The 12,084-nt window shown below is 45.9% G+C and overlaps 1 protein-coding gene across 1 annotated transcript in view; it reads left to right on the top strand.

The window, feature by feature from the left end:
• Positions 1-314: 314 nt before the first annotated feature.
• Positions 315-12,084, top strand: part of LOC143330162 (TSC22 domain family protein 1-like) — a 29,247-nt gene continuing 17,477 nt past the window's right edge. Inside the window, exon 1 of the mRNA XM_076746445.1 lies at positions 315-3,761. Coding sequence (XP_076602560.1) covers positions 1,051-3,761 — 2,711 coding nt within the window. The 5' untranslated portion in view covers positions 315-1,050. The remainder of the gene's footprint in view (positions 3,762-12,084) is intronic.

Here is a 12,084-nt window from a genome sequence, read left to right as displayed (position 1 = left end):
TTTTATTTCATTTTTATCTCTCATTTGGCTTAAATTGCTTTATTTATTTATTTTTCTATCTATTAATTATTTTAATCTAGTTGTTTCTTGAATTATGCAAATATAAACGTGGCTATCTAAGCATTGCTGTGATATCCCAAAACTGCTGTTTGAGGGAGCGCCCTCTCCTCGGCACTTTCCGGCATTTTCCGCTCATGTTGATGTTGGGTTCGTCACCGCCTCTCCCAGACTGCTTTATGTCTGGCAGCAGAGACCATGCGCGGTCGCCATATTACGGACCGGAGCACCCCTCCCCTCCAGTCCCGTCACAGCACAGAGCCACAGCAGCGGTGCAGGAGGCTACAGACTGAACAACGCTACTGCTGAGGAGGACCAGTGATACAGCAAAACCACGACCAAAACGAGGATTCAGTGGAATGGATTAAATCTTTGCACACCGCTATTAAGTGATTGTATTCGGTTTGACGTCGCCGTGCACCGGAGAAAAGGTCGCTTGTTTTCATTTTATTTCCTTTGAGCAAATTCAGCAGCTAAAACGACTCACTATAGTCTGTGTTTAGCTAGCCGGTGATGGAGACTGGCAGCTAGCTAGCTGACGTTACTCCTCTGTCAGGCTAGCATCTAATACAACGCTAACTTACTCAGCAGCTACTCTGCTTTCAGTACGAGGGGTCGTTACAGCACAGCTTCACGGTAGAAAACCCGCAGAATGTTAGCTTGTGCTTAACAAAGGCACGAACGGAGAGCACTGGTCGATAGCCGGCGAATTACTACTGGCATCAGCTGACGTTAGCCCGCTAGCTACTCAGCAAGCGGCGACTAGCCTCTTTAGCCCCTCTGTCTGTCACCGGAGAACACCGAATGGTGTGTGAGAGGCTGTAAATATCGGCACAACTTTGCCTGATATTTGAGAACAGCCGAGACTTGCTTCAAATATTTATTTTTGATCGTGTTGTCTGTTGGACGTAGTTTTGTCAAGACGGCGCCGTTAACGAACTGCAACCTTATTGCATACTGTCAGAGACCAACTACCCCCCGGATTCTCTCGAAATGCATCATCCGGACCCTGCAGGAGACTCTGGCAGTGTTAGAAAGATGGCGCACCCGGCTGTCTTTCACAGAAGGGGTAGCAGCACAGGCAGCGGGAGCGGCTCCGCGCTGTCAACACCGGCAAACCCGGTGGTCAATAACAGCCACGTCCCAGCCGATGATTATCAACCTTCCCTGTTGATTCAGTGCCAACCCCCCGCTGGTTCGTCCTCCCCGGGTTCCCATCATATTCCACCCCACAGCCTGAATCTGCATTCCCAGCCCCAGCCCACACAGTCGGCCGGAGCTCAGATAAAAAAGAAGAGCGGTTTCCAGATCACCAGTGTGACTCCAGCACAAATATCTGTGAGTACCAACAACAGTATCGCAGAGGACACTGAAAGCTATGATGACCTGGATGAGTCCCACACAGAGGATCTCTCTTCTTCTGAAATCCTGGACGTGTCCCTCTCCCGAGCTAATGACATAGTGGGAGCGGAGAGAAGCTCTTCGGAAGAGACACTGAATAATTTCCATGAGGCAGAGACCCCTGGAGCTGTCTCCCCCAACCAGCCTTCACATCCCCACGCCCTTAACCAGGCTCAACAGCACGGTGGGGCCATGGTCAATGGGACTGTGCACCATCAACATCCTCCTCATCCTAACCATGCCCAGGTTTACTCTCTGTCCTGTGGGCCCGGGAGCACCCCATCCGCCCTCGCTTCTGGAGCTTTACCATGTGTCACCCAGAAAATGCCTTCTAATGTGGGGGTCCCTCAAGAGAATGTTTCCCAGGCTGCTCCTCCAAGTATTGTTGCCCAGCCTCTGGGGGTTGTGGCCCCGGGATCTATCCCTGGAATGCACAGCTCTGCTACAGGCACTACAGTTAGCATAGTTAATCCCCAGACCAGCAGTGTTAGTAATGTGAATATGTTGAGCTCTGCCAACGTGCCTGTGAGAGGGGGGATCAGCACGAGTGCTAGCAGTAGCAGTGGTGGCTTTCCTCTCAATGTGATAAGCAGCAGTGGGGGGAGTGGAGGTGGAGGTGGTGCTGTTGCAGCCGGGGGTAACCTTATAACAACCACTAATGTCGGCATGATCCAGCAACACCAAAACATCAACTCCAACATCACTATGACTACTACGGCTACTGCTGCTGCCGTTTCTGCTGCTGTCAGTGCCTCTGGAGGGATGGGAGTCTCCAGTGGGATCCAGGGAAGGGTTGGATCTGCTGTGCTGCAGCCTGTCAGTGCCCCTGTCACAGCTGTGCCCGCAGCGCCTGTACCAGCCTCTCCTGCCCAGCCTGCTCCAGCTCCAGCCCCTGCAGTGGCGACCACCAGTTCTCGCTTCAGGGTGGTGAAGCTGGACTCTAGCTCTGAGCCTTTTAAGAAGGGCAGATGGACATGCACTGAATTCTATGACAAGGAGACCCCAGCCTCTGCTCCCAGCTCCTCTGCATCTGATACTGGGTCTCTCAGCATGCGTCAGTTTGTCTCTGAGAGCTTTGCTGGGGCCTCAGAGAGGGAAAGCACAAGTGGTAGCTCTGTGAGTAGCACTATGAGTACATTGAGCCATTATACTGAAAGTGTGTGCAGCGGAGAGACTGGGGGACCCCCAGGACCCCAGCATGCCCAGGATTACGCCTCCCCTCCTCAGGGCTTTCAAGGAATCCTCCCCAGTGGCTTAAGCATGGCAATGTCTCAAACCCAACCTCACATGCACCCCCAGGATATTACCCATTCACATGTGAAGACTACTGTGGCCCCCTCAGCTCCCATGTCAGGCCACCAGACCACCATTGGACTCCCTACGTCTGCTGTACACCAGCAGCAGCTCACCTATGCCCAGGCAGTTGCTAATCAATCCCCAGGCTCCACACAGGGCATAGTGGGTGTTCAGCAACAGAAGATGGGCTATGCCACCTTGCCACAGCAGCCATCTGCCACCCCCCAGGCAACCCCAGTGCAGGTGAGGCCACCTGAGTACACCCAGCCACACCAAGGTATCCCCCAGGGTGCTGCTTCTCAATCTCTCTCCAACCAAGCTGGATCAGCACAATCTGGGTCAGCTAATGGAGCGAGTCAGATGATGGGAGCCCTGCAGCAGTCACAGGCACTCCTTCACACACAGTCCCAGCAGCCCTCCTCCCTTCAGGCCGCCACCTCCAGTATGTCCTCTCATGTTGGAGTACCAGGTCTTGGCCAGCAGCCTCAGAGCCACCCCGGCCATCTGGATTGCCAGCAGCAGAAGCCACAGTCACTCTCAACACAAATCCAAAATTCGGGCCTCGGCACCCAGCTGCCCACAACAGTCCACCAGAGCCAAGTGTCTGCACCAGGTGTGCCTCCTCCCAACCCCCAGAGTGATCCCCAAACCCAGCCCCAAGCCCACAACACTGGAAATAGTGGTAGGATGCACCCACAGGGTGTTCCTCAGAGCCAACCATCTTGCTTGTCCCAGGACCACAGCAGTGCCCAGGCCCTGGCTCATGCTGCCCAGGCCAGTGCCCTCTATGCTAGTCTGCCCAGCTTCACCACCACTCAGCTGCAGGATGCCCAACGGCTGCTCCTCCAGCACCAGTCGGCTTTGTTGGGGCTGCCCAAGCTGTCCGGAGGGGAGGCTGGATCTGGATCCAGCACTGGCCAGGGTCAAGAAGCTGAGGGCAACACCACTACCGCCAGTGCCTTAACTGCATCAGCTGGTCTCAAGACTGTTGATGGAGAGGAGGATGGGTAAGAGATTCTATTTCCTTACTTTCTTCACTTTTTTCTTTATATCAATGATTATTCTGACGTGTTTTAACACAGGCACAAGTGACAAACATTTTAGCACTTGTCTGGAGTCAAAGTAGATTACAGAGACTCAGTCTGTTTGAAGCTGGATGATTTCTCCGGTTGCTGTGGCAGCTGTGAGGGAAGAAAAGTGTTATTGTTTTCCTAGATAGCCAGCAGACAGTGGCCAGGCTGCCACAGTCTGCCTGTCCTCTGCCAGTGGGACACAGTGCATGGCTCAGCTGGATGTGATGTCTCTTGTCTCTATCAAGTGGCTGCAGTGATTCGACATTTTACAAAGCCTGCCTCCTTGCTCGAATTCCGACTGTCTGCCTTACAGGGCACAATTTCTGCTGGGTGCACAGTTCACTGTACACAGTCTCTCAGCATATTTGTTGTTTAAAAGCAGGAAAGCAGACAGAGGTTGTATAATTATTTAGAGATAGAAGAAGGCAGGTTGCTGTAAATGTGACAGAAATAAACTAAATTGGCCAATTCTACAGAGGAAACAAAGCATTACAGATAATGTTTGATTTTGTTTTCCAGTCCATCTCACCTAAGCGAGCCTTAAAAATACTCTCTCTACCTTTCAGTGAACTCATGAGGAAGAGATGCTGGTTTACTTGTTGACATGAAAAGTATAGTGCCATAGTCCTTTTCTTTCACTAAAAGCTTATTGATTTTTCAGTCTCTCCGTGTGTGTCTCTCTCTGTCTCTCTCTCTCTCTCTGTCTCTCTCTCTCTGTCTCTCTCTCTCTCTCTACCTCCTTTTGCTCTATCTCTCTCTGTCACTCCTCTCCAGTCACTACAGATTGCTAGTGAGTTTGCATTGAACTAGTTTTAAGAACTGATTTTCAAGTCACTCTTTCAATCATAAGCTCCCTTTTCTGACTTGTGAAAGTGTCATTGCCTGAGCTTTTAGGATGCTTTGCATACCAGAGTTTGAATGATAAACAGGTAGGGAGGAGAAACCAAGATGAGTTGATTACAGGACTGGTTTTCATTATCAAGGATGTAAAGGGTAACATGGATGTAATGATGTGTTGTTTCAGTCTGTCTTTTATGGGCCAGTTAAATGGATACTGAAGGATGGCTACTGTTATCACATGACGTTTAACTCTGAGGAATGTGAAATCTATGGGGATCAGGTGGATTATTGTCTTTGATGATAAGTAGCATTTGGGTGAAACCAAAGCCCTTGGTACAAATGAGAAGATTGTCTGGGTGAATTAACCTCACGGCTCATTTTTCTCTAGTTTACCTGCTGTCACACAAGTGACAGCGCCTGCTGAAGTCAGTGTTTCCCCCTAATGAAGGCTGAAATTGGCCTGTTTCTCCCTCATTCTTAAGAAATGAACCTCCATTGACAAAAGAAATGTGGTGCAAACCCAGAGATGACAGCACAGCCTCATCAGTGGATATAAACAAACACTAGCTCTTGCACACTTGCAAAGACCAAACTAAGCATGTGCCAGTTAAGCTTTTTTTCCCCCCAGATTCAAGTCCTTTGATATTTGACCATCTGCTGATACTTAATTCAGTTTGTTGTCTGTATTTTCTATTCTAAGCCTAAATTTGAGTGCAGATAAACCACACGGTGAGTAATTGAAGCAGACATTTGAATAAGAAAACTGTTCGACGCGCTTATATAATGGCATGCAAAAGTTTGGGTACTCTTGATAAAAATTTCTGTGTTTTTTGTGGTGAGGATGCAGGAAAGATTTTCTTCTCATGACTCTTCCATGAAGTCATATTTGCGCAGGTGTCGCTGCACAATAGGACAGTGCACTACCCTCTCACAGCCTGCCAACTCTTCATGAAGGTCTTTTGCAGGAAAATTGGGCGCTGATTTGCCTTTCTAGCAATCTCATGTGCAGCAAGTTTTCTTGGTTTTTCAAACCTCAACTTGACCTCCACCGTGCCTGTAAACATCCATTTCTTAATAGCTTAGGAGGCAACTACCTTCCATCTTCTTATAGCCTTTTCCTTTGTGGGCATCAGTTGCTTTAATTTGCCAGCTGCTGCTCAGAGGAGCCCATGGCTGCTGATTGTTGAGACGAGGTTTGAGGAGTCAGAGTATGTATAAAGCTTTGAAAGTCGTGTCACTTGGCCTTTCTTAACAATGACTGTGAACAAGCCATAGCCTTAAAAAAAAAGGCTAATTAATGGCTAAGACCTTGGTAAAAGTTATGAGAGCTCAAATCTATTGGAGTGCCCAAACTTTTGCAATTTGCTCCTTTTTTTCCACTCTAAAATTCACACTAAAATTTTATGATCAAAATAACATTGAAATTAAAAGAATGTTTAATCTTTAACTTTGTTCCATTTGGAGATCGGTTGGCCTCCTACTTGCTTAACTATTCACAGTAACAGACTTTTTGACAGGGAATACACAAACTTTTTTAATGCACATATAAAATCAAGTCACTTAAATTAAATCAAAAAAGCAACCACCTGCTTTTCACTAACTGTGCTTCACTGTTGAGGTACTCTTACATCATTACCTGCATAACAGTTTGCAAAGCTGGGAAACCTGAGTTGTGTCTGTTTTAGAGTATTTGGTTTTTTATTTAAACATCCCAAAGTAAGTTTCTCTCTCATGACAGTGTATGTGCTTTGTTCGTTATTGTTAACAACATTTATCACAGCATTAATTCAGAAGTCAGTTGCACATTAAAAAGACATGAATGAATAGTTTTTGCTTTGCTTTTTCAACTTTGCTTTTGATATTTGGATTAAGTTCATGGCCACATATATTTCATATTGTGAAGCTTGCCGTCTTTGAGCTTTATTAAAGTTGTGAGAGATGAGTTGATTAATCTCAGTGGAAGTTCTTGAGTCTGTTTTGCAGTCTTCTACAACTTGAACATATTAAACCAATTTTCATGTCTGCTCAACAGAAACTTTACCAAGTATTTACTGCATGGTGGGTAGTTCAGGGATCCTGGGACATTGAACTGTTCCTAGCCAAAACATGATGCCGTGCTCTCTGTCAGTTCAGAAAGCTTAATGTCTCTGTCACTCACTTCTGTTTGCATTATTTTGGACAACAGAGTTTCGTGATAACACTACATGTTCACATCATCACAATGTGATTGCACTAAAATCTGTTCTCTAATATTTTTGAGCTATTACCCTAAATCTCATTGTGGTAACATTTGAATAACTAGTATTGATTACTTTCATTTTTCTGCAGAAAATAGTCATTTTGTCCAAAGAGGCAGTGAAGTATAACTGACTGCACCTTTAAAAGCCACTTTAATGGAAGCACCTCTAAGACCTGGGACCTTTTTCCTTTGTGCACTAATTGCAGAGAAGCCAGTTCCTCTCATAAAAGCTGATTTGTTCTGTGTCGCAGGAATGTATTTACAGGCGTGCTCCGGCTAGGCGTCTGTGTGCCCTATCAGTGGTTGTACAGTTCCTGTGATCTGCTGTGTGACTCCTGTCAACATATTTTCAGGTTTTAATGTGTGGGTTGACCGTGCCCTCATTAATCAGCATATAAGACATGGCTGTAAAATGTCACGGTCTCTTTAGAGTATCAGATTGAGGGGGGTGGCAATGGTGCATTTGCTCTGTCTGCACTGACAAGTCATTAATGGAATATGTTCAAGATGGGTGGGTGGTCTGTACGTGTGTGTGGGCAGACTGCCGGCGGTTTATAGGCCATTCATGGTAAGTCAGTGATTAGAGAGAGGTGTCAAATGTTAAACAGCATTAGGAAAATGTAACTTGTGTGAGAGCAGGTATTCTAATGGGATGCAGGTTTCCACAATGTATGCCTCCTATGTCCAGTATGTCAGGATGTGGTTTTGTGCAGTTAAACTGTATGTGCGTGTGTGTTTCTGTGGACTTGTACATCTATCTTTGTGAGAACCAAACTGAGTTTTAGTAATAAAGAGTGAGGACATTTTGGCCGGCCTCCACTTTCAAGCACACCTGAGGGTCATGGCTTTGTTTTAAGGGTCAGGTTGGAAAAAAAAAAACACATGGGGTTGTGTCGATGGGGGCCTGTTCCTTCAGCTACCCTGAATGTACACTTTCATGTATTTGACCAGCCAACCCGGTGCCAAACTAGCTTGCATTTTTTAGTCGAAGCCCCTGTGGTGCAAACGCAATGGTCTCATTGAAATGAATGAGGATGCTGCATTTTTTTTTAAAGGCAGAGCTATTGTTGGTCTGACCACAGCCTAAGTGTGTGTGCGTGTTTGAATGTGTGAAGGCTCAGGGGAATGTAGGCTGGCTGGCAGCATGATGGCTATCTCTGCTGCTGTCTGTTTTGAATGTAATCTTCCCCCTGGCAGTGCAGGGACCCAGTGTGTGCTGGGCCTGTTGCTCATTGTGTGGAGATCAACGAGATCCCCAAAATTCACAACACACAGAGGAAGTGACCCAACCTGACCTAACCCAACTTAGTCGGGTCTGCTGAAGCTCGTTGAGACCGCTGAGGACACGGCAGACTGGACCAGATGGAACCAGACTGAGCAGACTGCATCACTGTTTCAGCTCTGAAACACTGTGTCCTTCGTCATTGTGCTCTGTAGATGGTTTTATATGTTGACTTCAGGAAGGTTAGACCGTAGAACAAAGCTTCCCAACATCCCCTGGACTGAGGGCCGGACTTTGAGAAGCCCACAGTATATTTATAAATTAAGAAAATGTATGCATCTAATGTTACTCACCAGTGGAAAGAAATTTTTGTTGATCAATAAATTGTGAGTAACGTTGAATGTAGAGTGTAGCTGGAGATCACTCACACCGGTCCTGGCCCCCAGATGAACGTGGTTTTAATATGGCTGATTCCCCGATCGTTGACGTCACAGTCATGGCCACGTAACTGTTGGACTGTTGTGCGTTCTTGCTGCAGAGTTCACACATTGATGTTACGTGCTGATCCCAATGACAAGAGATGTGACATTAATTGATTGATTAAATGTTACTTTGTTATCGTGAATTGCTGCAGACCTCCTGGAAGCTCATATGAGTCCACTTTTTAATCCCAAACATTTAGCCTGGATCGGAGCAGGGGCCCTGGCTGTCTCCTCCAGAGCAGCTGTCTGCTGGCATCTGTCCCGCCGCTCCTCTTGATCCTCCCCTCACAGCACTCTTCAAAGCCCCACCACACACCCTCAAATATCGATTTTCAGAATTCGAATGTCAACCTTCAAACTGTTCGGTACAGCCCTATTGGTCACATCTAGGTGTCATGGCGTCTCAGAATCTATGATTTTCTTCAGTTAATTTTATGGCTGAGGGTTATGCAAAAGCAATCATATTGCCGTTATTTTGACAATTTACACAATTTTAGTGGGAGTGGTAATTTTTGCATTTCATTTTCACTGAATAAAATATTAAAAATGATCATGTTGTGATTTTTGCTGATTTCTGTACCAAACAAGCATGTTCCCTTATGTCTGGAGAGCACGACTTCGAGGCCAAGACATCACTGTCACACCACAGTGCCTCGTTTCTTATGGTATGTTGTGACCCGTTTATCAAAAAAGTGCAGCTTCTGTGATTTAGATATTCATGTACTTTCGCTAATATTTCAATTAATATGAATACATGAAGGATGTGTTCCTTGTACTGATTATTGATGACTTCAGTAGTGGTCAGAATAAAAGGACACTGCAGTGTTGTACAGTACTCTCAGTGCAAATGTTGTGATGTTGTTCTTTCAGTCATATTTCCTCAATCATGGTGCGAAATTGAGCAGGAAATGAGCCACTGAGTCCGTATGCGCACAGGTTTCAGGAACGGACAGGTGTTGTGCTTTTTTTAAGCAGCGACAGTCGTTTACTGATGTCATGACAAACGCTCGCACTGGATCGCAGGGTCGCTTTTGGTCGCAAATGCACCAATATTGTAACAGCGTTGAGCTGTTGCCTTTTTATATGGAGCCCTTGTTTGTCCATAGCCCCACATCACTAAAAGTAAACAGCATTTGTTGTTTGTTATGCTGCTGACACCTCCCCCATTCCCACCACACAGACCAAGCCAGAGAACACCAGAACACAGCAGAGCAGCAGCACACTGTGTGAGAGCGAGGAGAGGGAGGGAGGTCTCACTACTGAATATTTACTACTCCAAGCCAAGCGACAAAAGCATGAATGGCAGAATGAAACTAAACAAGGAGACTGTGCGCAGTTTACTGTATGCTAATGAGGCAGAGGTGAATGCAAACTGCACATGTGTGCATGCGTTTCTCTCTGTAGATCACTCCTTGCTGTTTGTGCAGCTGCGTCATTGATTTCGCTGCTCTCTGCCCGCTTCTTTCTGATGGTTTATTTTTCCATCAATAAACAGGATTGTTTCACTTAAGAGAGCGGTGGGAAAACTAATGGCTTGTAATGGATGATAATGGATTGTGTTTTTAGCCTGCCTTTCATCTATGAGAAAATTGGCCTCCCACCCCTGAACACACACGCATGTCGACCTAGGTCGCTTTTGGGGACATTGCATGTGCTTAGATTCATGACTTAACGTCCCTAACCTTAGCCATGACCTAACCCCAAACAGCTGACCCAAAAATCAGCTATATCCTAAGTGGGGACATAGCTATTGTCCCCAATTGGACAAGCTGGCTTAAGTAACTGGTCTTTAGTCTTAAATGTGATCCTGGAAGTAGGCTAAGTCTCTCTCTCACACACTCACACACTCACACACACACACACACACAGACAAAAACAGTGTAACCTTATTGAAAAACCACTCCTTTTTATTTCTGTGTCTGTACAATACAGTCCGCAGTCATTTGTTTATTTATTGTCGTTCCATTGAGGGGGTCTGTAGTGCATCAAAATAAATAGACTTGAGGCACTACAGAATCTCTTCGGTCAACCTGACATGATTAATTTTAATGGCTGCTTTGGTGCTATGAGTCTTATGTATGACTAGTCGACTCATTCGTTTCATCACCCTCAGATTAGGCTGTTCTTTTGGGTTCAGTGTCAATGTTTGCCTCTCTCTTCGTTTCTTGTGTGAATAAGTGTTTGTGTGACGATGGACCGTCGTGCTGATTCACTCCCTTATTTGTTCAGAGCATAGATGTTGAAATTTCCCTCATTTGGTCCTGTGTTAAGTGCGAACATTGTGTTGTCAAGGTTTGACGGTGAGCCAATATTGCATTTGGGATCTATAGAAAGTATTTTGCTGCTTTTAATTACAGTGGATAGACACTGAGTGAAGTGCTTTCTTCAGGCATTTTACGCGTCCTGTATATACAGTACTTTCCTGGTGCCCTCCTGCTTATTTTCTATGGCAACATAGACATATTTTTTCAACCCTTGTACAAGGATTGAAACAGGAATGACCCAAGACCCTTCACAAATCAGTGCTTGCATGTTACCATGAGGCTCGAGTAGTCAAAACAGGTGTAAGTCAGGGGCTGCTGTAATGTCCGCTGTAAGAACAGTTCTCATCGTACGTCGGAGAAGCCATCTTTTAGAGCAAAAGGATGAAGAAAGATAAGGGAGAATTCATTATTTTGTGGTAGTTGAGACCTCCTGTCGTCTACAGCCGATGTGGCGTAATGTTTGTGCAACATATGTGTGATGTATGATACCATGAAGTGGTGCCGATGGAGGGTTCATGTTCAGCCACGCATTTTTATTTTTAGGCTTTAGTGGGCTGCCACTGTCATTCCCCTAAACATGCAGGCAATGTGCTGAATCATGGCCGGCATTCCTGTGGCCAGAACACTGTCCAGTCAGCTCCAGGAATCACACACACACACACACACACACACACACACACGCACACGCGCACACACACACACACACACTGAATGCAGTGGATGACTTTGCTATTGGCTTTTTTCTCCTCCTTGTCGTCCACACTGTTTGTTCTGTTTCTCTCGCAGTTTGGTTCATTATCATTATATATACCTTTTCTTTTCAGCCTGATGGGAATAAAAGCCGCCATGGTTGCTCGAGGATATAGGCAAAGTAACTGATGAAAAGATAATGCCATACTACCTTAATTCAAGCAGGTGCCTCTCAGTGCTGATGGGCTGAATAGTCTTGCTAAATTGCTTTTTTCAGGCTGAGCACAAAACTATTCATATGAACCACAAAATGATCAATCTTCCTTTTTATAATGACACATGAAGCAGAGATAGGTCTGCTGTCCCCACATCCATTTTGCACACCTGACCCTGATTGACTTGTCAAACAGCTTTACTGCATCCATCATGAGGCGAGTGTCCTCTGTGCTGCCAGGACAGTTTGTCCACAGGTCCTTGAATATGCCTTAAACATTATTCACTGGATTTCTGACTTGAATTG

This window comes from Chaetodon auriga, chromosome 13 (genome assembly GCF_051107435.1).
Source record: "Chaetodon auriga isolate fChaAug3 chromosome 13, fChaAug3.hap1, whole genome shotgun sequence".
NCBI classification, from domain to species: domain Eukaryota; kingdom Metazoa; phylum Chordata; class Actinopteri; order Chaetodontiformes; family Chaetodontidae; genus Chaetodon; species Chaetodon auriga.
This window is presented reverse-complemented; position numbering and strand designations above follow the sequence as displayed.